Here is a 25,963-nt window from a genome sequence, read left to right as displayed (position 1 = left end):
GTTCTCCATTTGGATTGGAAGAGCTTGGAAGGAATATACCTCCTTGAGCAGTGGAAGTATGGTAGACTCCGGGTGCGAGATTTGAATTGGGGAATGTCAGATCCACAGAGAAATATGATGAAAATGCCCCAGGTTCAATCGTAGGTCTTGAAATTTGAAGTCGGGATGGTTGAACTAATCTTAGGCCAACTTGGGCTACTTGGAAGGCCACGGGAGTGAGCTACTCGATGTGCAGAGCACGCGGGTGCGAAGCTTGGGCTCGACTTGGCAACGCTTTGAGCTCGCATTGGGTTTGGGCGGCACGGGCATGCTCGGCTAGGGCATGGGCCCTTGAAGGTTGAAATGGCACGGCTTAGGCTATGGCCTTGGTGCCGTGGGTTTTGCCGAAGGTGGCTACCATGGTGGTTGCCACGGTGTTGCCCCGTGGGGGTTGTGCCGCTCCACTCACCGTTATGTTTAGCCTTGTAGATCTCCGCGGTCCTAATTCTTGAACGTTGGAATTTTTGTTCGTCGAGGTTTCCGGATCCCTTGCCCTTATACTTTTCTTTTACGTTTTACCAAAGAATTTTTAGAAATAAAAATTCTAAGAATAAGAATGTATGAAAAATCTACAAATGAACAAGAAAATGAAAACCTTAGATGCGAGAGTCTTTTACGAGTGTATGACTCAACTCTCAATGAAAGCACCAATTTATGGATGCAAATTTCTTCCTTCTTGTTCTTGGACAAATTTGCACATACGAAACAAATAACACCTTAGGTCAAGGCCGAGAGCCTCACGCGCCCACGATGAATTTTGGAGGAGGGGGGGGTTTTGGCCAACGAACCTCTGATGCCAAAGTTAGAATTTTGAGGGAAAAGTGTTTGGAGAATTTAGAGAATTTAGTAAGAGGATTCAACTTGGGTATTTTGAGAAAATGGGGTGATATTTATAGGGATGTGACCGGCACCTTTGGGAGAGATAGGGACCAGCCACTTTGGTGGTTTTTTTGGTGTGATTCACAATTTATTAGCTAATTAATAAATTAATTGAGTAATAAATCAATTAATTAGCTAATTAATATAATTTGAAATGAATGATTTGGGGTTACCTTGTGGAGAAGATTTGATGATGATGGATGAAATAGGTTTTGAATAATTACCTATTTTGAGCACGTTTGACCTTGATTGAGTCATGACTAGTCCACTGCTCGCGCGTAGGAGTTTCGGTATTCCTCGTGGGTAATTTTGTTCTTTTTACCCTATAATCCACATATCGCCTCCATATTTTTCTCGATTATTTTTGGCTCCACATAGCGAACCAACTATTCATGTCTTTCATTATATCAAAACTGAATACGAGAAAGAAGAATCTGAAGTCCAGGGTGTTTACTTCGAAACTCAAATAATTTTGATACAATTAACACGCCCAAAAATTATAATAGAAGGTATAATCGTTAACTACCACTCGAATTATTGACGTATTGATCAGCTTTCTTGCTTACTAGCCTAAACTTGTATTGGTTTTAATCATGTTATCAAGTGCTCTGATACCACTAGCTTGTTAGCCTTATGTGGTTATAAAAAACACAAACGAAGGAAGTGATTGACTTGATCAAAGCGGCAATCAAGGAAGTCAAACATGAGAAGATGAAGGCAGTAGCAATACCAAAATTTTCTACAAACACCTAGCCAGATATAACTACTTTATGAGAAGCGTTTGTTGTGGGTTTAGAGTTTGCAGGGACCTTAGTATTTATACTAGCTAAAGCATTAGGGTTCCGTTCATAAGAGAATCCCAAATCTCCCTTTCTTAACCTACCAGTTAAGTATCATAATTACATATTTATCAAGGATTCAATCAGACTTATTTGATTCCAAGACACACATTCATAAGGCTGATATAAAGGGATCAAATCACAATTTTAACATTAATCTCTATTATTTCATTCCTATTACGGTGTAGATTATTTAAAAGTTGATTTATATTGGACTTAATCCAACATGCATTTCATTTCTGTTAATAAATCGTATCGAATTTTATCAAGTCTCTACATATCAGACAATTGATTTGATTAAGAAATGTCATTGCATTGTATATTAAAAGGGTATATACGTTAAACGCTCAACAAGACGAAATAGAAAAGATTGCTTCTTGTTATTTTTTTCGATAATCAACTGTTTACATTATGTTGTACACCAAGAAAGTAATAAGTTTTTCCAAAGAATCTGGACATAATATTTAGGCCCAAAATAATATTATTGGGCCAAGTGTAGGTTTATGTTCGGCCCAATGCTTTTCCAAATATACTATGGGCTGTCTGGTGGTCTCGGGCCGTTCAGTAAAGATGGTCGAGTCCTATTACAAGAAAGAGTAGTTTGGATAAGCAGATGGATCGAAGAAGTCCTAATACGATAAGGAGGCCTAGTGCAATACAGATTCTCGACCGGCAATGAATACGGCCTTAAAAGGGGGGGTGAGTTCAAATTCCTAATAGGAATAGGATTAGTCGAGATAAAGTTGGAACAAGAAGTCCTAGTCCGAAGATGTTTTCAACTTGATCTTAAGGAGGTTTTGTTGATATAAATAGAAAGCAGAGTGCATCATTCAAGCCTTCTCCAATTCAACACATAATTGCCCTGCACAAACCTCTCAAACAACTTGAGATTTTTATTTTCTTTTCTTGTCAACACATCTTTAGTTTGGATAAACAGCACTGTGAAGGCAACCGGCAAACACCTTCAGTTTGATAAACAGCACTGTTGCCGTAGAATCAGACGACTAATGAGCACCTTCAGTTTGGATAAACAGTATTGCGTCGAGGCCGACTGGTTACCTATCCAAGTCTCGATCGAGAAGGGTTTCCGAATCCTTATTGGCAGAGGTCATCTTATTAGCCTTCTCGGGGAAGTAAGGTGTTACGAGTTATGAATTTCGGCATATTGAACGCCGAGTGATTTTACGATTGCATACTCACAAGTGAGTTTCAGAGTTCGGCATTCTGACGGATGAACCATATTTACCATCAAGACATACATCACATTTGAGTACTTGTGCCCATATAGTCTGGTGTCGATTCGTTGTGCTTGCTCTCACGAATATAATCACTATGACCGAATCCGGCACCGACGATTCGTGAACTTCGCAGAATTAGCAGCCTTGTCTTCAGGCTTGAGAATCCGTTGGCCGAGATTTGTTTTTTCCTCGGCCACAATTGCAAGATCAAGAAGTCAGCAACGCGCTCAACGCAACATCAACAAATTTTACTCCTCGGCCGACGAGTTGGCACGCCCCGCATTAACGGAATGACGTAGTTAGCTCATTAGTTACTCGGCTTGTGTGCCATATAGGCTTTGTAATTTTTAAGGTCAACACATACATACGATTTTCCTAAATTCAATTTACTACAAGGAGTACGCTAGCTACTAAACACGTACAAATAATCAAAACTCAAATAGAAAATTAGATTTTAATCCATAAATAAGATTAAGTTTAAAAAAAATGTCTTATACAAAGTCCATAGACTCAATTTAATGTCAGCATTCAATGCCTTTTTTTTTTTTTATTATTATTATAACTTATGGTGTCCATGAATTAAATTTTAAGAAAAATGTTGTAAATTATAATACTCATTTGAATCTAAATGAATTAGCTTTTATTTGTTGACATTTTGCATCACCAATTTATGATAAGTATCTTATATAAGAAAATATTTTGGTAGAGATTTTTTGGTACACTTATCTTTTTGCATATTTTTTTATATGCCACTAATTTATTACAATATATTTAAGTATGGACATTTTGGTACATTAGTTTAGTATTATGTTTAGGTACGGATATTTATGTACACTGGTTTTGTACAACATATTTAAGTACGGACATTTTGGTTCACTAGTTTTGTATAATATGTTAAAACAAAAATAAGATATTCATGTGGATAAAAATAAATTTATGTGGAAACTTTAAATAAGATATTCATTGAATATTAAAACAAAAATATAATATAAATTTGAATTAAGAACAAATTAAAGACAAAAATCAAAATGTAATTTAACACCAATTTTTTACTAAATTTTAATCTTCTTCAAGGATTAAAGTTCAAAAATCTCAAAACTCAAAATTCAAAATCCGTTTACCAAACTTCATTATACATATCAAAGTACTCGGCAATCATCCTCGAAAACACATCGTCACCATCATACTGATCAATGCCTGATGAAAACCTGCTCATGGACCCAGAGGACTCGAATGCCATCAGATCATCATGCGACACCAGATCATCACTCGGTTGCCAATGGTTATCGTGGCTTGTCACCGTATGATCACTTGTTGCCTTAACGATCAGTTCTTCTTTAACTGATGATGAAGCGAACGATGCGAAAAATGGGTGCTCTTGTTTGTTATTCAAACAATTGGCGCTATCAAAACTAATAAATTCTGAAGAATCTCTAGGACTTGTGTAATCCAAGACCAGTTCAGAAGTTTTGAAGTAGTCTCTGCAAGTGTGGGTGCCATAACATGTGGTTCGAAACATTGGTGGATGATCCTGAACCTGCGCACGTGCCTTGTTGCTTTGCACGCTTGATCGAATTTGTGAGTGCGTCTAAAGTAGTTCCTGAATAACATATAACATAGCCACATGGTCAACTCCTTTCTTGAAATTATTACCACTTTAATTACTGAAATTTGTCACAATTTCACAAGCTAAATAGTATATATGTATGTACCTTGGATGCTTGGCATTGCGGATATTTTTTGCATATTTTCGTCATGCATGACCGTCATCAATCAAAGCAGGAGTGTCTCTAGTCCAACAGTGTGAAGTGTTTCTGTAAGGAATCAACAAGTCGTAACTCTAGTTAGAACTTTTAAATCATTAAATTAGGCAGAATTCCCATCTATTTTTGATAAAATTACAGTTAACGTTAACTGGTAATGCTAGCATTATGCTTCCACGGTAAGAAGGATAGGAATGCATATTTAGATCATTAAATAGAAGGAAACTAATAGAAGCATCCAAATTTTGGCCAGAATATGGCATAACTCTGGTATGGTAGTCTTTCACTCTTTTGTCTCAATAATTTCTATGCATTATTGAATAAAATAAAAAACAATTATACTCATTCACAGGAATCTAACAGTTGTTGTAAAATGTATGGTTAACATTATGTGGATGTTTAGATCATTAGATAAGGAGCAATAGAAGCATCCAAATTTTTTCAGAATATGGCATAAACATGAATATATGACAGCACTCTTTTGTCTCAATAGAAATTTCTATTCATTATTGAATTAAAAAAAAAAACAATTATACTCATCCACAGGAATCTAATAGTTGTTATAAGTAAATTAATTTTAATTACAGTTGTTCACACATCCACATAAATCTAACACCTATTAGAAGCAAATTAATTACAGTTATTCATCACACAGGTGGATCATTATTTAATTGTCAAAGTAAAATATTATTTAGTGTTAGGTTTATTAAACAAATGTTTGAGATTGAACAATCAATTAATCATACATGGAAAGAGCACTTAATTGGGTTAAAAAAAAAATTATTTGGAACAACATGTTAATGCAGATGTTGATGAATTATACCTAGGTAGTAATTAATTAGAGAAATATAACTAATTACCTTCCCTTGTAATAACCTCTTCGATCCTTGAAGGTTGAAGTGCTCTTCCAATTGATCTTGATCTCCCCCTCAGTATAATCTTCAGACTTAATAGCAGCTACATGATCATGATTAGCATCCCAAGATGATGAATCTTTACCACCACGACGACCACTAGCACCGTCATTAACACCACTACCACCATCACTAACATCACTACCACTGACACCACTGCTATTTCCTTGAATCTGATCAGAAACAAACTCCTGATCAGACTCCTTCCCATTCATAATCAAAAGGGTATTCACAACTGACCCCAAAATCTCATTAACAGTACCTTCAGCCGATCCCCCATCATCACCATTAACAAGTGATCTATTATCAACAGCCGTACTAAGTTGACTTGCCAGTTCACGCCCATGGATCAACTCCTCCATCACCCTCTCCCTATTTGAGAGTACACTTTCCGACCACGACCACTGCATTAATCCTAATCTCCTGATTAACAACTAACTAATGTAGCGATTAAAAAATTAATTAATCTCTCTGTAGACGGTTTGTGGTTTTCTTAGCTGTGGCCAAATTAAGTGATATGGGAGGTATCCGTTTATATCCGTCAAAAGAATGTCCTCTGACATTGTAATTAATCGTAAGCTGATGTATGACATTGCAATTAATCGTAAGTTGATATGGCCAATTGAATATAAATGTTAAATCTTTCTTCATTTTCATGGGTAGAGAAATTTTTTAGTGTGCCGTAAATGCAATCCGGTACACCAAGTGTCATAATAAAATTATTGAAAAAATTTGTTTTTAAGTTTCCAACCAATTGTATTATTACACTTAGTGTATTAGTCTATCAGACTATATGACCAACAAACTAAACTATCTTTCCAATAAATATGTCAAATATTTATTTTATTAATATATTGGTGCTATAGTTGCAATAATTATTCAAAAATAATCAAAATTGTCAATAGGACTTATGCATTAAAAAAATTAAATTAAAAACATTTAACTTCATCTTTATTTACTGTGAAAAAAACAAATAAAAAATAAATAGTCGAATGACTTATCTATCAATTTGTACTCAACATCTCTCTCGAATACTATCTTGATATATTTTAGTTTTAGCAGGCGTGTTTGACATTTCCTTTAAAATCGCATGTGGAGGGAAGGAAAAGTGACAGCCCAAGATTCACAATCCGAAACCACGCACGCGTTTCAAGTCTATATTTGGTTGATTGTTCCACGCGCGGTTGTTGCATACTTGTTGCTATCGTACGACATGTTTACGGCGTCATTGCATGAGGTAAGCTAGTGTCGTCAGCCACATGTTCCTATTTTTTAATAATATTAGCAAACCAACAATATAAAAATCAGTAGTTGTTGGGCCATCTATATTATCAAATTTCTTCGGCTTATCTTAAGGATTTAGACTTTGAACTTGCTTTAGATTTAAGGCTTATCCATGACAACATGAATTACATAGATATATTTGTTGGTTTCAGTAGTGGTGGTTCAGTGAGATGGTGGAAGTGGTGGTAGTCATAGTAGATGTGTGATAAAGGTGGAGGATGTGGTGGTGGTGGCATAAAAGATTTTTTTTTTCCTTAAATAAATGCTGTGCATTTTCTATTAATATAGACTCTATTCTTGAAAAACAGGAAATATTAATTTGATGTTTTACAGAACTTAGGCTAAATATTGTTTTCTGTATTTTTTTTTTTTTTTTTTTGAGTTTATTTTCGGATAGCAATGTTAGATCACACATCGCCTAGGATAGTGGATCTTCTATGCCTTATATGTACATGCCCACCTTCATATAGCACAAGGCATTTTGGAAACTCACTGGCTTCGGCTTCCATCGGAACTCCGAAGTTAAGCGAGTTCGAGCGAGAGCTGTCCTAGGATGGGTGACCCACTGGAAAGTTCTCGTCTGAGTTCCCAGAAACAAAACCGTGAGGGGGTGATCAGGGCCTAAAGCAGACAATATCGTACTACGATGAAATTAAGCCCGGGATGTGGTTGAGCCCAAGACTGGGATGTGACATAATGGTATCAGAGCCACTCTGCCATTCAGTGCTAGTGTGGACGAGAACGTTGGCCCTTAAAGGGGGTGGATTGTTAGATCCCACATCATCCAAGGGAGTGGATCCTCTATGCCTTATATGTACATGCCCACCTCCATATAGCACGAGGCCTTTTGGGAACTCACTGGCTTCAAATTCCATCGGAACTCCAAAGTTAAGCGAGTTCGGGCGAGAGCGATCTTAGGATGGGTGACCCACTAGGAAGTTCTTGTCTGAGTTCCCAGAAACAAAACCGTGAGGGCATGGTCGGGGCCCAAAGCGGACAATATCGTGCTACGGTGAAGTCGAGCCCGGGATGTGGTGGAGCCCGGGTCGGGATGTGACAAATGTACCAAAGAAGCCTGTATTTTTTCTAGAGAATCTTCTAATTGTCCCCGAGAAACTAGAAATAGATTCTTTAACCATAAAAAATTCAGTTCAGATGTAGGATACCTATCCAAAAGTCGATCCGTTTTTGGTATCTTCAAAATGGAAAACTGTTTTGGAAAACGTTAAAGAACACACACTAATTGAAACAACTAAAATATAGAGGGTTCTTGTTGTAAGATCATCGTAATTGTAAAACTATACAAGGAAAATTCTAAAACTATAGGGTTCTTGTTGTTTTATAACTTTGTGCATTTCGTTTCTATTCACAGATCGTATCGAATTTTATGATCTCTACGTATTGGAGAATTGATTTGATTATGAATTGTGTCATGCATTGTATAAGAAAAAGGTTTAAGCATAATTAAGTTTCCATTAATCACTTAACAAGAAGAAATAGGAAAGACTGCTTCTTGTTTTCTTTTTATTCTTCCAATAATTAACTGTGTTTACACGATTTTATACACCGAGAAAGCAATAAGTTTCTTCAAAGAAACCGAACATACACACAATTCTCCTAAATTCAATTTACTACAAGGAGTACGCTAGCTACGTACTAATCATCAAAACTCAAAATTCAAAATCCATATTGCAAAACTTCATTATATATATCAAAGTAAGACTCGGCAATCATCCCCGAAAACACATCTTCATGATCATACTGATCAATGCTTGATGAAAACCCGCTCATGGGCCCAGAGGACTCGAACGCTGTCAGATCACGCGACACAAGATGATCGCACGGTGATGAATGGTTGTGGTCGCTTGTCACCATATGATCAGTTGTTGGCATATCTTCTCTGACGAACACTTCTTCTTCAACTGATGATGAAGTGAAGGATGCAAAAAATGGGTGCTCTTGTTTGTTTGTCAAACAATTGACGTTTTCAAAACTAATGAACTGTGAAGAATCTCTAGGACTTGTGCAATCCAAGAGCAGTTCAGAAGTTTTGAGGTAGTCTCTGCACTTGTGGGTGCCATAATATACGGTTCGAAACACTGGTGGATGATCTTGAACTTGTTGCACGTGCTTGGTTGCTTTGCAAGCTTGATCGTATTTGTATGTGCATCTAAAGTAGTTCCTGCATGTATATATAGCATAACTGTGGTTAACTTCATTTATTGATATTATTACCATTTTAATTATTGAAATTTGTTACAATTTTACAAGGTAAATCGTATATATGTATCTACCTTGGATGCTTGGCATTGTGGATAATTTTTTGTCCATACTTTCTCCATGCATGACCGTCGGCAATCAACGCAGAAGTGTCTCTAGTCCAAGAGTGTGAAGTCTTTCTGAAATGAATCAACAAGTTGAAACTCTTCGTTATTAAAACTTTTAAATCTCATTAGGCAAAATTCCCATCTATTTTCTATGAAGGATAAGGAACAAATGAAACATTCAAATTTTGTCAGAGGATGGCATAACATGAACATATGAGTGCAAGTGGTAGTCTTCACTCTTTTGTCTTTCCAGAAATTATATGCATTATTGAATAAAAAATAATTATATTCATCCACAGGAATTTAACAGCTGTTGTCTGAGTATATTATTTCTAATTATAGTTGTTCACACATATATATAAATCTAACAGTTTTTATGTGCAAATTAATTAACAAGTTGCAACCCTTTGTTATTAAAACTTCTAAATCATTAAATCAGACAAAATTCCCATCTATTTTGTATGAAATGTACAGTTAACGTTCAGTGGTAATGCTGCCATGGTAAGAAGGATAGTAATGGATATTTAGATAATTAAATATAAGGAACAACTGGATATTTGGATAATTAAATATAAGGAACAACAGTAGCATTCAAATTTTGTCCTAATATTGCATAAAATGAACATATGAAAGCAAGTGGTAGTCTTCACTCTTTTGACTCTACAGAAATCATATGCATTATTAGGGAAAAAAAAAATATATATATATATATTTATATATTCATCCATATGAATCTAACAGCTATTGTGTGAGTAAACTAATTACAATAGTTGTTCACACATCTACATAATCTAACAACTATTACGAGCAAATTAATTAACAAGTTGCAACTTTTTGTCATTAAAACTTTTAATCATTAAACCAAACAAAATTCTCTTCTCTTTTTTTTTTTTTTTAATGAAATGTACGGTTAACGTTAAGCAGTAATGCTGCCATGGTAATAAGTATAGGAATGGATATTTAGATAAATTCAATATAAGTTACAACGGTAGCTTTCAAATTTTGTCAGATATGGTATAAAATGAACATATGAGAGCAAGTGGTAGTGTTCACTCTTTTATCTCTACAAATATTCTATGCATTATTGGATAAAAAAAATAATTATTATATTTATCCACAGGAATCTAACAGCTATTGCGTGAGCAATCTAACAACTTGTGTTAAATTAATTATAATTGTAGTCGTTCACATATCCACATAAATCTAACAACTATTATAAGCAAATTAATTATAGCTTTCCTTATCTCGCACTAGTGGATGATTAATTATCAAAGTAAAAGACTCTTTAGTATCGTACATTTCATACACAAATGTTTGAGATTAACAATCAATTAATCATACATGTAAAGAATCTTTAACTGGGAAAAAGAAATCATTTTGAACAATATGCTAATTAATGCAGATGTTGACGAATATTACCTAGGTAGTAATTAATTAGAGAAATATAACTAATTACCTTCTCTTGTAAGAACCTCTACCATCCTTGAAGGTTAACGTGCTCTTACAACTGATCTCCTCCTCAGTACAATCTTCAGACTTCATAGCAGCTGCATGATCATGATTAGCATCCGCAGATGATGAATAAGCACCACCACCACCATCACTACCACCGTCACCAACACCACTACCAACACCGCTACCACCGCCACCAACACCACTACCACCGCCACTCCCACCGCCACTAACATCACCACTATTTCCTTGAATCTGATCAGAAACAAACTCCTGAACAGACTCCTTCCCATTTATAATCAAGAGGGTACCAACGAATGACCCCAAAATCTTATTAACAATACCTTCAGCCGATCCCCAATCTTCACCATTAACAAGTGACCTATTATCAAAAGCCTTACTAAGTTGACTTGCCAGTTCACGCCCTTGTATGAACTCCTCCATCACCCTCTCCCTATTTGAGAGCACAATTTCCGGCCACGACCACTCCTAATCCCCTGATTGCCAATTAATTTATAAAATGATTAAAAATTAATTAATCTCTGTGTTTGTGAGGGTTTATGGTTGCTTAGCTGTAGCCAAAGCGACGGGAGGTATCGTTTTATATCCGTCAAAAGAAGCTCCTTAGGTTGAAGGAAGGTGAAGTGAAAGTCCAGGAGTCACAATCCGATACCATACACGCGATTCAGGTATATCTTTCCAACCAAAGGCCGGATGAGCCTCCACGTAATGCTATATTTGGTTGATTGTTCCACACGCGCTTGTTCTGTGCTTGTTGCTATCTGAAAATAAACTCAAAAAAAAAAAAAAAATGCAAGAGTGCTACTAGAGAAAAATCACCAGTTGTTGGGCCATCTATATTATCGTATTGTCTCATTGTAATTCGGAAAGACTGTTACTGTATCCACTTTATTGTTTTATTTTTTGACTTATTATAAAAAGTTAAAAAATTAAAATACTATTTTTCCACCTATTATTTCTAAAATTACCTCTAATGACTTCAAAAAAAAAAAAAAAAAAAACCCCTTGATCTCTTTAATCGTATCGCCACACCTTCATTATAGTATAGCCACACCAACACATGACTTTCAATGAAACTTTGGATTTGGGTGGTGGGTCGATGTCCGGCTATTGTGGACTAGTTGGTGGTTTGTATTTTCTCTGCAGGTCGTTGGTTCTCTGAAACTTTGGATTCAAAACAACCCACCAATTACTTTCAATGAGGTTGTGACCTTCTTGGTGTTGGAAAGATGAAAGCATTTGAGGGAAAATCATGAGCTGCTTTGTTGTTGCCTCTCTTAAGTTTGAGTGCATCTTGTTGAACCCCAGCCCCATTTGACACCCAACCACACCTAAACCCCTTATATACTTGCCTCAATTTCAGGCCATACCAATATCCACTTTTGCAGATCGGTGCTGCCGAGGACGATGAGAGGTGATTACTTGTTAGTGGCAAGTCACCCGGTTTTCTCTTTTTCCCCTCTCTTATTTTGCCAGTCATACGATCAAATCCACTCAATCATGGCCATTACAAAATAGTACCGCAAACTGCTATGTAGTACCACATAGGGGTCTAAAAGTCTTTTTATAAAAGGATAAAAAATTTCATTTAACAAGTGCGTCGAGAAATAGGACAACTGAATGAGTTTTGTGAAGAATGAGTCTCATATTGATGAGAGGAGAGACATTGCATGGGTTTATAAGTTGGCTACTTCCCATATTGCCAATTTGTTTTATGGTGAAATCTCAACTTTCTTCATGGTATCAGAACAGGTTGTTTCATATGTGAAGCTCAACGGCCACACACGCTCCATGTCACCCTATTTGTGTTCACATGTTTGGCTTGAAAAATCGTCACACGTAACATAGCGTGTTGAGAGTCCCACATTGATAGAATAAGAGACCTCACACGGAACTCATTCTCAACAAGTTAACAGCATTCGTCTGAAATAATATTCGCTTCCCAGTTGGGCAAATTCCGATTGCATCCTTTATGATTGTGCTCTTTGAGCCTTTGAGAGGTGGATATTTTAGTTATATATGGCAAAGAGTGTGGCGTTAAGGTGGTAGTTTGCATCTCCAGCGTCCTTGTTCTTCTATATTTACTGTCATGATTCATATTATCATGTACCGCAATTAAATTCATCATTTCACATCTAAATGTCTCACGTGTAGTTATATAACCCTTTAATATCAAAGGATCTTTGTATTCAACAGTTTTCCCATCAAAGTGATACTACGAACTGATCTTTAAAATATGATTTCAACTTTTCCCGCGTTAGAAAAGTCATGATGTTAATGTCTCTTATATTGAGTGATTTTATTATTGAATTTCACATGTAGTTAAGTTATACAGCTTTTAATAGTGCAAACGATAAATATAGTACGAATATTTAAACTTGGTAAAAAACTTCTGAAGTTCTTGGATCAAATTTTGTTGACTTGTATTATTTTCTCTAGATGATTTTTAGCATTTTGACACAAAATATATAAATCTCCCCTCTTTAAGTGTTTATAGGGTGAAATAATATATGGATCCAGATTCCACTTCTTGTAACTCGTGATATTAGTCCTAACAGTAAATAAACCACCCCCCCCCCCCCCCCCCCCCCGGGTTTTGGGGAGGTAAGGCATCGATCTTAAACAAGTTGAAAAAGCAGTATAAACAAAGAAATTAATAGGTTGTTTTATGGAAAGAATAAACAACAAAAAATAATAAGAGCTAGAGCACTAGCTAGCCTATACTGCATGTGATTTTAAACATGGTAATGTTAGAGAGATTAAATTTTTATGTCAAATAATATGGTAGTTGATGATTTATTACTCAAGTGTTGATTAACGTGCTTAATTTTTATTTATTACACATCATTTAATTTACAAATTTGATTTTCCTAACATTATCATTTTAGACATATGTTGGAGGTCACAGCAATGTGTGCATTGTCGACCCAGATGCATCTACTCATGAGTCATGACTTCAATACTTCAATTTTTGATCCCGTAATTTTAAGTTTTCTTCTACTCTTGAGCAGGGCCGGCCCTGCCGTTCGAGGATCAAAAATTTGGGGCACCAAAAGTAGTAGGACATTTTATATAAGTTTATGTTATATTTTTATAAGGGGAATTGTTATTAGTACTTCAAAAATCACATTCTACATTCCAAACTTTCTATATTAGGAAAGAAAAATACACTTGTGAGGAGTGTAAAATGAGATTTTTGAAGTACCAATAACACTTCTCTTTATAAATAGTAAACAGTTTGATTCATCATTAAAGTGTTGTTTTATCAATTGCTGGTATGTGTTGCTTTTTGGTATGCATGAGGTTGCGTGTTCGATCCTCGTTAGTGTTTTGTAATTCAATTAGGCTTTGGTTTTAAAAATTGAATACTAAAAATCAAAGAGGAATCAATTTAGCTAATCAACGAATAGAGAAGATAGAGTACATTGCTCCTCTTGGATTGGATTACTCAGCAAATAGGAATGAGCAAGATGACCGTTGCAAACCCACCCACGCCTACAAAATGACTGAACTCACGTGCACAACACAAATACAACTTAAAACACACAGCTACTATAACAATTGTCGTCCATATAGCCTATGGGCTAGTTCTAATCTTAGCCGTTCATTACAAACAATAACATAAGAACAAATACACCCACAAATTCAACATTTAAATAGAGTGTAATATGCACAAGTGCTTATATCTTTTGTCCAATTTTAGGGTTTTGAGTGTTAGATGGTATTCATATAGCTTTCCAATTTATTATTATTTTGACTTTTAATCTTGGCATCGTTTATGTATTCAGTTGTGCTCTCTAGATCGCATAGGTTTCCTCCCCTCCAACTGTAATCCTTTTTCAATCCACATATTATCTTCTATCAAGATATTAATTTTATCGTTGTTAATAAAATTAATTAGTTTGTAAAAAGAATATCTATTAGTCAATCTACAAAGAGCATCATTTGAAATTTCATCCCAACATTTGAAAACTTCGGACCGGCCGTGCTCACGAGTCATGAGTTACTTCAATGCTTCAACTTTTGGTATGAAAGCTAGGGCAAATCAATGTACATAATTTTAAGTTTTCTTCTTTTGGCAAGTTATTTAGGAAGAAATATTGGTAACATGCATGGTTATGTCACTAATCTACCTCAGTATATATGACAGTATGGTGTACTATTTGTAAATATACTTAATTGATTGATAATGCTACATGTCGGTTCTACAATTACGCTGAAAGACTAATCGTCCCTCACTATTTTGTATGGATCAATAAATATGCTTGGAGTTGGATCCCACATCCATTATTAAGAGGCGGCCGGGGGCACATTTCATCCATATCACTAAAGTTTTCTACTTTCATTTAAAGAATTTAAAAACTTAGTTTATTGCTAATGCTACTCGGGAAGAAAAGGAAAAGGTAAGCGAATGGATCTAGTTTATTGCCTAGTTGTAAGAAAGATACATTATCATTGGATATATTTTATGGAGTTGGAGGAATGCGGTCAGCACCACGACGTAATCTTGAAATGGATTTCATAGTCAGCAACTCAGGAGCAATCAGCATATTAACAAAGATCTGTTCCGGTGGTGATATTACATGGGATGCGTTATAAATCTGTTCCGTCTGCCGTCTTTGTGGTGAATTTGTACTGACAATGCTTGTGCTAGTACGTGTGCAGTTGTGGTTACCAATTTGGAGGTTATTATTAACTCTAGTTTGTGCGAATTACCTTTAGATCAATTTATTTGGTCACTAAAAATTATACCCATGTGATAACTTGTAATTGTTGTGGACTCTTTGTAATTCAGTAATGAAATTTTTTCTTGTTTCAAAAAAAAAACAAAAAAAAAAAAAGCGCCAAGAGTCGTTCACACTATGTTGCCACCCTAGCCCATAAAGGAGTCAACACACGTGTACTAATAAAATTATTTATTCATTAATTCTATTATTAACCAAGATTAATCATAAAAGAGCTGAGCACACTTGGGCTTAGCCTGTTGGTTAGGGCGTCGTCTTCTTTGTCAGTATATAAGTAGGCTAAATTTGAATTTATTTTTTGTAATATAGATAAATTTAATATAAAATATAACTTGTATCAAAAGAAAAAAGAGATGTAGCGGGATATAGAACACTACTCAAAATATTAATCAAAACTCAAGCAAGGGGTCAACAGTACTGAAAGATTGCACGGTTAATTGTCATTGCTTCCACAAAATGGATTTTTTTTTGTAACACGCCTTGTCTTTTTTTTTTTTTCTGTATTTTTTCGTAAACGACACGCCTTTGTCAAAGGACGTAGTTTTCTTGCTTTGTGAAGTGGACCAGTGTAGGGTCGACTAATCAAAGGAAGTAGTAATAATCCAATCACATACAATTTTTCTCTCCTTAAACACATTTTAATTTGTAATGTGTGCTCTTTTTATTTGATTTAATGGACGTTATTTTTATTTAATTTATTAAATTTGTTGGTAATAAATAAAAAAAAGTGTGTAGAAAGAGAAATTTTTGCAATTGATAATGTTATCGGTTTAAATTGTTAGTTGTTAGGCAGGAAGAAAACACGCACTAAAATGCATAAACATAATTACTTTCCACTATTACAGTAAAATGTCATCTGCGTAAAAAGAGAAAATTAAATTAAATGAATAAAAAAAAAAAAAAAAAAACAACAACAACAACCCACACACGTTCATTTTCGATTCAAGTTTGACCTTGAATTTCGATTGCAGCACAGTAACTCCAACAACCCTTTAACAAATTGCAATGATTGATGGTGGTTGTATTCCGTTTATTGCACGTGTAGACTGTAGAGTGTGATATTAACAAAGTTTCATGATCCTTCAAGTTCAATCTGAAGACAAAAACGGACTAGAAATTTGGACAAGTTGCAATTATATATTGCAATGAGAAGCCACGTTTGTTGTTGAAAATTCTGGTCACCCTTGAATCAACGTTCACATTGGGAAGATTTTATTTGGTGACCAGCAGAAGGGGATGTACCAAATGTCATAAAAGTTAACAGGAGATCGAAAAAAAAAATGCACGAAAATGGGATCAAGTATATAATTTAATCTAATCATATGAACGAGAAGAGACGAGTGGTTGCATGCCACTTGATCTATTAATATTGGAAGGAATGGTATGTGATAGAATGCCAAAAATTGGTCAATGCAACAGATCATCCAATACCGTGTCTGCTAATTTGTTTAGGAGATTTATACAAACTCACTATTAGGCTTTAGTTGTTACTACCAAGGTATGCTCGCACGATGCTGCGGAATTGAAAATCATACAAATTTTTTTTATATAATATTATTTATGTACAAAAGATAATACTTGATGTATATGTACATACTATTTACATACAACTGATTTGGTAGATAGTCTAGAAAACCTTACAAAATCTGCAAACAATCAGCTTATTTTGCCCAGCCATAACCAAACTGTAAAGTTATAGCAAACCTTAAGTTGTCAATCAATCTCTCAAAAGAACCAAAACCTCTATTAATTAGTTCCATGTTAACTACATCAAAATATTTGAGAATCGAAAAGAAAATGGTGAAGAAAGAGTAAGTACTAGAGGGAATTTAGAGGGAAAAATATGAGATTTGTATATTGACTTAAAAGAATGAAGATTACATATTCTATTTTTATACTAGAAAGCCGAACAACTCTAACCAAATACTAACAAACTTGCTAACTGTATTTCTAAATGCATTGCTTACTTGTACCCTCAGTACTTAAGTGATCAATCAATCTCTCAAAAGAACCAAAGCCTCTATTAATTAGTTCTAGAAGTTCCCTAGATGGCTTTCCCCACCACCTGGTTTCATGGATTCCCAAAAAAAGTCATGGTTCGAGAATGCAAACAGGTATAAAAGGAGTAGTTAGTTAACATAATGGTATCAATATATAACTAAACACGTCAGGTGGATGTAATCAGTATTTACCTTAACAGTGAGATACACTTCCCCACACATCCAGAGTATTCTTGACTCAAACAATTCAAAATCGTGATAAAGAGCAGCTAAATAGAATGAAAATCATAATTCTTTAGTTAATTTCATCAGCCACATAAGCATGCACGTTACAACAAATATCATTACAATCTTGTGGCAAAAATGGACAAATACTATTCACATAAGCATTTAAACAAAATATGTAGCATGCGAATAAATACAATATTCCTTTGTTTACAAAATATGTAGCATGCTACATATTGTATTTGATCTCCTCTATAGACTCTAAGATCGGAGTTGGTGGGCTTTGATTGGCATTTTCTAACGAAATAATTTTGAACATAAGAATTTTAGACGATTAGACAGATTGCAATAGTAATCTGTCTTGGCCTATTTAGAAAATGCTTCCTCCACCAGTCTGAGTTAGCTACTGCTTTAACAAAAAAAGAAGCAAGCAAACTTTTGGTCCAATTGTGTACTTAAGATGATTTGCTTAGCCCATGCAATGCATATTGTTATTGGATTTGATTCCAATGGTTACTGCATTCATTTCTTCTTCGTTTTCTTTTCTTTTTGAGAAGTAGCATGTTCACTTAAAATTTTGAAGTTTGGGAAGCCTTTCAAATCACCGGATATGAGATGTAGAGCTTATTTAAGAGGGATTTGTCTATTATATGCACATGCCTTAGATTTACAAGTAATTCCTGCCAAATCAGACGTTTGATTTTCAGTGTTACTAATTCATTACATACATGATTTCTCATCGATAACTCAATTATTTGTTAGCCTGACCATGATTCAGTTACAATTAGCTGCAAGTTATTCTAAAATTTCAGTCTTAAAATTTAGGCTAAAGATTTAACAGTGTAGTTTTGATCGTAAAAGACAGTAAATTGAGATGGTTTGAATCACTATTGGTAATGGTTTGGTTTTGGAAACTTCTTCACTTTGTGTCAATATACAACTGTTTATGAGTATTTAATTATTATTATTTTTGGAAAAGTATTTATGAAATTAAAGTGTTATTGACACTTCAAAAATCTCATTTTACACTCCTTACAAGTGTATTTTTCTTTCTAAATATAGAAAGTTTGGAGCATAGAATGAAAATTTTGGAGTGCCAATAACAATTCCCTTATGAAATTATGAGTACTTAATTAACACAGTCAATAATAGAAATAGTGATGGTATATATTCATTTCACACAAGATTACCTATTACCTGTAAGGATGAAGATTTGTAAAATCATTTTACCAACCCAAGAAGCCTCTTCCTATATTGTGGAGCCTAAAATAATCCTAAAATTCTTGAGGCCACATGTGAATTTTTGCTCAAGAAAGACAAGATTGCCCTCAATAAATGGGCATGCTCCTAAGATACTCTCATGTGTAGCTCACATCCTTGAAGGTCTCAGCAGCTGAATACAACTGTCCACAGCTCACCTGCCCTTGGCAAGGAAAAGTCAAAGCATTAAAGATAAGGATTAATTACCCAAATCCTATCTTTAATACATTCTAAATTGAAGATTGACTCAAGTAAGTGGTCCCAATTTAAATCAATTAGGGATAATTACTCCATTATCTCAAGATATTACTTCCTATTTAATATCTTGAGAATATTTCTCCATAAACCTTGGTCAATAGGATGTCGTGCCATGTGTAGGGTAAAACTCTAATACTATGGCCGGCCCTCTCCCCTATATATACCCCATATTCTACCAAATTTGAGAAGCTTTTGGCTACCCTAAAAAACACTTTACTCTCTCAGAGAAACTGACTTAAACATCGGAAATCCATTGGCTTAATCCCCTCACCTCATGGGCGCGTGAGGCTTAGGTCTTTGATCAAAGGTGTTAATTGTTTTGCATATGCATTTTCGTTAAGACAGACAGCATAAATTTGCATCGACAATGATTTGTAACTTAACATGGTAGAAGAAAAAAATGATGATGACCAAATGATGATGACCTAACTGTGCTTATATGCTTATTTCTCTTTCTTAGACGAAATTATCTGTATGACAAAAAAACCAATGTAAAAGCTCATTTTACCGTAATATGAGTGTAGTAACATCATCAAAATAACTTTAAAACCATGAGACTTTATATCTGAAACATAGGACCGATCTGACTAAAAAGTCATTCAAAACTTGATCGAAGAACTAGCATTTGTTGAAGAAGCTATAGTAGAGCATAATTCAAATTTTATTTGTGAAAAAAATAATAATAATAAAATAAAAAATAAAACTTACAATAATTCAGCCTCCAATCGTGAGGTACTTCTGCTCAAAAAGCCAAATCTAAATGCGAGCTTTCTGCAATTTTCCAAAAAATATAAAAAACAAATAAAAAGTCAAAACTCTAGTAAGAAAATTAACCGAGATTTGAGCTTTGTAAGAAACTCATATGAAAAAATCAAAAAAATAGAGTGGAAAATATGACCTACACTTTTAACGCCTGCTGCAGGCCCAGGACTTCCCATTTGCTTATCATCATTTTCTAATCCAAAACTAAATTTTCGAAAACCAAACAATCTGTGAAATAATTAGAACTTAGCACAACGCACGCACAAAATTCATATTCGGAAAAACCCTTAATTCCCCATGCAACCACTTAAACCAATTAAACTAGTTCAAAAGAATTGCTTTCCACAACCACTTCGAAAATCAGCAAAAACAAAATCGAAAATTCAAAGGTATTTCTCAAAACATTAACTCCCACAACTTCAAATTATTCTGAGCCAAAAACCCTTTTCAAAACCCTAGAAATCACATATTGGAGGTACTTAATCGTCGTATGGTTTATGGTGACCCGAATTAAAGCATCAGAGAAAGGGTAGCGGTGAGGGAGTTCTAGAGAGAGAAAGTGGTTCGGAGGAGGTGAAAGAGTAGGACTTTTAGAGAGAAAACGAAAGAAACGCCGGTGAATCAGACTTCCACGTTCCCACTAGTCATCTTCCCTTCATCTCAGGAACCAAAAACACTAGTTACATGCCTCGTTACGTTACAGTTCTGGCGAGGAGAGGCTTTTTGGTTGGTTTGGGGGTCCATCGTCACCAACTAAGTCGCGGAAAGAAGAGTAAGAAGGAAGAGGGCCCTGGCTCGAGCACACAGCTCTTCGAGGAGTTGCCATTTTGGTTGATTGTCGGGCTTCGACTTGCCGGGATGCTGCAAGAAGAGGACAAAGTTAGTTCTGGAAAGTGTCTTTGTGGAGCCTTAGGTGTAGGCTTTGAGGCTCACAATCAAAACTAAGTGCTTAGGCATGCCACTACCATTTCAGTATGGCAGATGTAGAACAAGTGTGTTTAAGCCAATTACTTGCACCCTAAGTTATTCTGACTTCTTGTTATCAAAGAATTGTCGTAGATGAGTTAAGTCTAGATTAAATTCTTTTCTATGCCTTGAGATCAAGAACTTTTAGTTGGTTATCTTGTATGCTTAAAGGGTGGAGGTCCAAATTTGATTAAGTCATCAGTTTAATTCACATTTAGTCCTCTTATGATAGTAAAATCACTAAGTGAACTAGATCTGAGAACTAATGGAACTTTTGGTTCATCAAAAGACTGGAAATGACTTGAATGTATACTGGGGAATACATCATAACACCAGATCTATTAACTTAAAGACAAAACAAAGAGAGTTGGACAAGATTTCACCTTGTCGGGCAAGGTTTAAACGTCTTGCGGTCTCTTCTCTTTGTAGTTACAGGGAGTTGAGTACTAAAGCAGGATGAGTAGCGAACAAGTTTACACAAGAGAATCGATACTATAGCATTTAGAAAATGTAGGAGAGCTTTTACACTTAGACAAAATATGTCTTTTTTAGGGGAGCCTACGGCTAAAAGGGTACAGAATCTGGACAAAGCACAACTTTTTGGGTATTTGCTTGACTGAGAGGCAAGTTGTATGTTTGTTTGTTTGATTGGTTAAGTGTCTTTGCCTCTGGGCACTCTTCCCCCTTTTATAGGCGAATTAACCTGACTGTATTGCTTCTGCTCTTGCCCGAAAACAACTGAAGGGTAGTGAGTCATCAGTATTTTTACATGTTTTGCCATTCAGAAAGTGCTTTTGGGCCGGGAGTAGGTGGATTTCCATCGGTTGTCACTTCTCTTGTAAACACCTAGCCTTTGCATTAAATGGGGAGCCGTCATATTGTCTCGATCGAGATGGGTATCTGGGCTTGACTCTGGGTCTCGGGCAAAATCTCCTTTATTGAGCTATTGTGGGGTTTCTTCCCTTGACGTCTAAAGTTAAATATTAACCCAAACAAAGAGAGAAGGGTGAAGGAAGAAAAAGGAAAAAAAAAAAAAATTACAGTATATTAAAAAATTAGCATAAAAATACGAGTGCAAAATCACAAGCACATTGTGCTTATGAATAATGATTCAATTGATTTTTAGTTTTAGTAGATTGAATTTGTTAGGGTCCATTGGAATTGGAATAGTTCCTTTTTCCGGAAATACCATCGACCAATTCAAAATTGAAGTTCAAATTATACAATACAGGGACTCATTTGAAAATGTTTTTGTAAGAAATATTTCTGTTTATAATAAATACTTTCGCAATAAAGGATGAAATTACGTATAATTTCTCCTTTTTATTTTGTATGCAAATTAAGCTAAAGACAGATCTGATCTCTACAAAAACCTATTGCATAAACTGATTTTTCTTTTTTCTTTTTTATTTCCTATTCACTTTCCTTTGGGTTTCCCCTATCTTTGCACCACGTAATTCATGACAAAAGCAATGAACACAACGTTCTTATTTTCGCCATCGTCGATGCCCAGCGACACCTAAAAGTATCCGATAAATGGATCGAAATTCCTCAACTTGGACTTTCTGCTTGTTCTACCACTTGATTTCCCCTCCAGGCAAGCACTCTTTTGGCCTAGAGACCATCCACGTTCGCCCCCTCTCCTTATCCTTTGACAATTATGTACTTGCGTTCGTTTCGCATGTAGTCAGCTATTGCAACTAATCGGCAAAACGTCATTAAGACTCGGCAATCATCTTCAAAAACACATCACGATCATACTGATCAATGCTTGATGAAAACTCGCTCATGGGCCAAAAGGAATCGAATGCCATCAGATCATCATGCGACAGTAGATAATCACTCGGTGACGAATGGTTGTTGTGGCTTGTCACCGTATGATCACTTGTTGCCTTGACGATCAGTTCTTCTTTAACTGATGATGAAGCGAAGGATGTGAAAAATGGGTGCTCTTGTTTGTTTTCCAAACAGTTGGCGTTGTCAAAACTAATGAATTTTGAGGAATCTCTAGGACTAGTGCAATCCAAGACCAGTTCAGAGGCTTTGGGGTAGTCTCTGCACGTGTGGGTGCCATAATATGTGGTTCGAAACCCTGGTGGATGATCTTGAACTTGTTGCACTTGCTTGGTTGCTTTGCACGCTTGATCGTATTTGTGAGTGCATCTAAAGTAGTTCCTGCATACATATAACATAAATATGGTCAACTTTATTTCTTGAAATTTTTACCATTTTAATTATTGAAATTTGTTACAATTTTACAAGGTAAATCGTTCATGTACCTTGGATGTTTGGCATTGTGGATAACTTTCTGTCCGTACTTTCTCCATGCATGACTGTCATCAATATTCGAATCAGGAGTGTCTCTAGTCCAAGAGTGTGAAGCCTTTCTGGAAGGAACAAGTTGCAACTCTTTCTTAAAACTTTTAACATTAAATTAGGAAAAATTCCTATCTTTTTTTTTATATATATAAAATGTACGGTTAACGTTAATACTGCCATGGTAAGAAGGATAGAAGTGAGGACATTTAGATCATTAAATATAACGAACAGTAAAAGCATCAAAATTTTGTCAGAATATGGCACAACGTGAACATATGACAGCAAGTGGTAGTCTTCACTCTTTTGTTTCAATAGAAATTCTATGCATTATTAAATAAAAATACATTAATTACATTCATTTACAGGAATCTACCAGCGGTTGTGAGCAAATTAATTGTAATTATAGTTCTTCACACATCCACATAATCTAACAACTATTATGAACAAATCAATTAGATATAAGTAACAACATAAGCATTCAAATTTTGTCAGAATATGTTATAAAATGACATATGAGAGCAAGTGGTAGTCTTCAATCTTTTGTCTCTACATAAATTCTATGCATTATTGAATAAAATAAATAAATAAACATATTCATTCACAGGAATCTAATAGCTATTATGTGAGTAAATGAATTATAATTATAGTTATCAATAGGAATCTAACAACTATTATGAGCAAATTAATTACAGCTTTCCTTATCACGCACAAGTGGGATGATTAATTGCCAAAGTAAAAAACTCTTACATTTCATACACAGATACTTGAGATTGAACAATCAAATAATCATACATGGAAAATTTATTTAACTGAAAAAAAAATTCATTTGCAACAATATGTTAATGAAGATGTTGATGAATATTACCTAGGTAGTAATTAATTAGAGAAATATAACTAATTACCTTCTCATGTAGGAACCTCTTCGATCCTTGAAGGTTGAAGTGCTCTTACAACTGATCTCCTCCTCATTATAATCTTCAGACTTAATATTAGCTGGATGATCATGATTAGCATCCCAAGATGATGAATATGCACCACCACGACGACCGTCACTAACACCAGTACAACCACCACTGACTCCACTACTATTTCCTTGAATCTGATCAGAAACAAACTCCTGATCAGACTCCTTCCCATTTATAATCAAAAGGGTATTCACAAATGACCCCAAAATCTTATTAACAATTCCTTCAGCCGATCCACCATCATCACCATTAACAACAAGTGATCTATTAGCAAAAGCCTTACTAAGTTGACTTGCCAGTTCACGCCCTTGGATCAACTCCTCCACCACCCTCTCCCTATTTGAGAGCACACTTTCCGGCCAAGACCACTCCATTTATCCTAATCTCTCCTGATTAACAAGTAACTAATATAACGATTAAAAATTAATTGATCTCTCTGTGTTTCTGTGATGGTTTGCGGTATGCTTAGCTGTAGCCAAATTTCTGGATGGGAGGTATCCTTTTATACACGTCAAAAGGAGCCCTCCTGGTCAGCTTACAATTCAAGGAAGGAGAAATGAAAGTCCATGAGACAATCCGACACACTCCCCCAGGGCCGGCCCAGGCCCAGTGAGGACAAGGCGACCGTCCAAGATTCAAAAAAATTAAGGGCACCAAAATTATTAGTATGGTATATTTATATACGTTTTCATAAAAGTATAAATTTATAAAATTTGGTTTGATGATAAAGAAATTTAAAATTTATAAAATTTGGTTTGATGATAAAGAAATTTAACTAGAATTGATGATTTTGTTGTTTGAAATTAATGAGGTCTTGGGTTCAAAACACCATGTGTGCTTATTTAAATTCTAATTTTTACAAATTTCTTTTCATAACAGCATAAATTTATAAAATTTGGCTAAATGATTAGAAATTTAATTAGAAGCAATGATTTTTGTATTTAAAATTAACGATAGGTCCTAAGTTCGAAATGCTATTTGCATGTTTATTTTTTTCAATTTTTATGAATTTTTTTGTTTGGTTGTTAATTTATTTTTAATTACTAGTTAGTAACTATGTGGGTTGCTATTTTTAAAAATTCCAATTCAAGTCTAATCTTCAACAAAGGATAATGTGTAGACTAAATTTTTTATGACGTGGTTAGTAAATAAGAACAAACATCTCATGATTTATACAAAAACACTTTAAAAGTTTATATAGAAGACAAAACTCATAAGCTATCTACTTGTAAGCTTAAAGTTTTTTTGTTTCCTTCTCTCGATACAAAATAAATTAGTTTTTCTGTGTTTCTAAATTACTGAGGTTGAAGTGCTTTTCTAAATATAATTTTATCGATGTCTTACATGTAAAAACAAATAATTTTTTTATATAAAATAAGGACACATTTTTTTACGTCGCTTCAGACCTCAAAAATCTCTAAACCGGCCTTGCACTCCCCGCCTTTGACGTCTTTCTTCCGACCAACGGCTGGTGAGCCTCCACTTAAACGAATGCTGTATGTCGTCATTGCATGAGGTAACTCTAGCGTCATCAGCCACTGGTTCCTACTTGGCCTTGTCTAACCCTCTGGAAATTTAATCATTTTTATTTTGCTAACTTTATTAAACGAACAATTTAAATGTCTCAAGTTGTTATTATTTATCTTATCCTAATCAATCCCATCTCGTCCCAGTTGGACCAGACAAAAATTATTGGCAAAAATTACG

The 25,963-nt window shown here is 35.0% G+C and overlaps 2 protein-coding genes and 1 pseudogene across 2 annotated transcripts; all 3 read right to left on the bottom strand.

Moving 5' to 3' along the window:
• Positions 1 to 4,112: 4,112 nt before the first annotated feature.
• On the bottom strand, positions 4,113 to 6,082 carry LOC137744231 (WRKY DNA-binding transcription factor 70-like; annotated as a pseudogene).
• Positions 6,083 to 8,398: 2,316 nt separating this feature from the next.
• Positions 8,399 to 11,295, bottom strand: LOC137746303 (probable WRKY transcription factor 38). Its single transcript, XM_068486381.1, has 3 exons — positions 10,740 to 11,295; positions 9,251 to 9,355; positions 8,399 to 9,138 (listed from the first exon to the last, which is right to left on the bottom strand). The coding sequence occupies exons 1-3, from the start codon at positions 11,177 to 11,179 to the stop codon at positions 8,634 to 8,636; spliced, it is 1,050 nt and encodes a 349-aa protein (XP_068342482.1). The 5' UTR covers positions 11,180 to 11,295; the 3' UTR covers positions 8,399 to 8,633.
• An 11,125-nt stretch (positions 11,296 to 22,420) lies between these two features.
• On the bottom strand, positions 22,421 to 24,665 carry LOC137744203 (WRKY DNA-binding transcription factor 70-like). The gene is made up of 3 exons (XM_068484066.1): positions 24,194 to 24,665; positions 23,252 to 23,359; positions 22,421 to 23,147 (listed from the first exon to the last, which is right to left on the bottom strand). Exons 1-3 carry the CDS (start codon positions 24,628 to 24,630, stop codon positions 22,691 to 22,693), a joined length of 1,002 nt encoding a protein of 333 aa, XP_068340167.1. The 5' UTR covers positions 24,631 to 24,665; the 3' UTR covers positions 22,421 to 22,690.
• Positions 24,666 to 25,963: the final 1,298 nt, after the last annotated feature.

This window comes from Pyrus communis, chromosome 9 (assembly GCF_963583255.1).
Source record: "Pyrus communis chromosome 9, drPyrComm1.1, whole genome shotgun sequence".
NCBI lineage: Eukaryota > Viridiplantae > Streptophyta > Magnoliopsida > Rosales > Rosaceae > Pyrus > Pyrus communis.
Note: the sequence above shows the minus strand (reverse complement) of the source record. Positions and strands in the feature narration are given on the sequence as shown.

What these genes read in the sequence shown, in the direction of transcription:
- LOC137746303 (XM_068486381.1), bottom strand. Translation starts at nt 11,179, where the DNA reads ATGGAGGAGTTCATACAAGGGCGTGAACTGGCAAGTCAACTTAGTAAG. An exon ending in AGAGGTTCTTACAAGAGAAG is followed by an intron (nt 9,356 to 10,739) that starts GTAATTAGTTAT and finishes GATTCATTTCAG; the next exon opens with AAAGACTTCACACTCTTGGA. An exon ending in CACAATGCCAAGCATCCAAG is followed by an intron (nt 9,139 to 9,250) that starts GTAGATACATAT and finishes ATATACATGCAG; the next exon opens with GAACTACTTTAGATGCACAT.
- LOC137744203 (XM_068484066.1), bottom strand. Translation starts at nt 24,630, where the DNA reads ATGGAGTGGTCTTGGCCGGAAAGTGTGCTCTCAAATAGGGAGAGGGTG. An exon ending in AGAGGTTCCTACATGAGAAG is followed by an intron (nt 23,360 to 24,193) that starts GTAATTAGTTAT and finishes TGTTCCTTCCAG; the next exon opens with AAAGGCTTCACACTCTTGGA. An exon ending in CACAATGCCAAACATCCAAG is followed by an intron (nt 23,148 to 23,251) that starts GTACATGAACGA and finishes ATATGTATGCAG; the next exon opens with GAACTACTTTAGATGCACTC.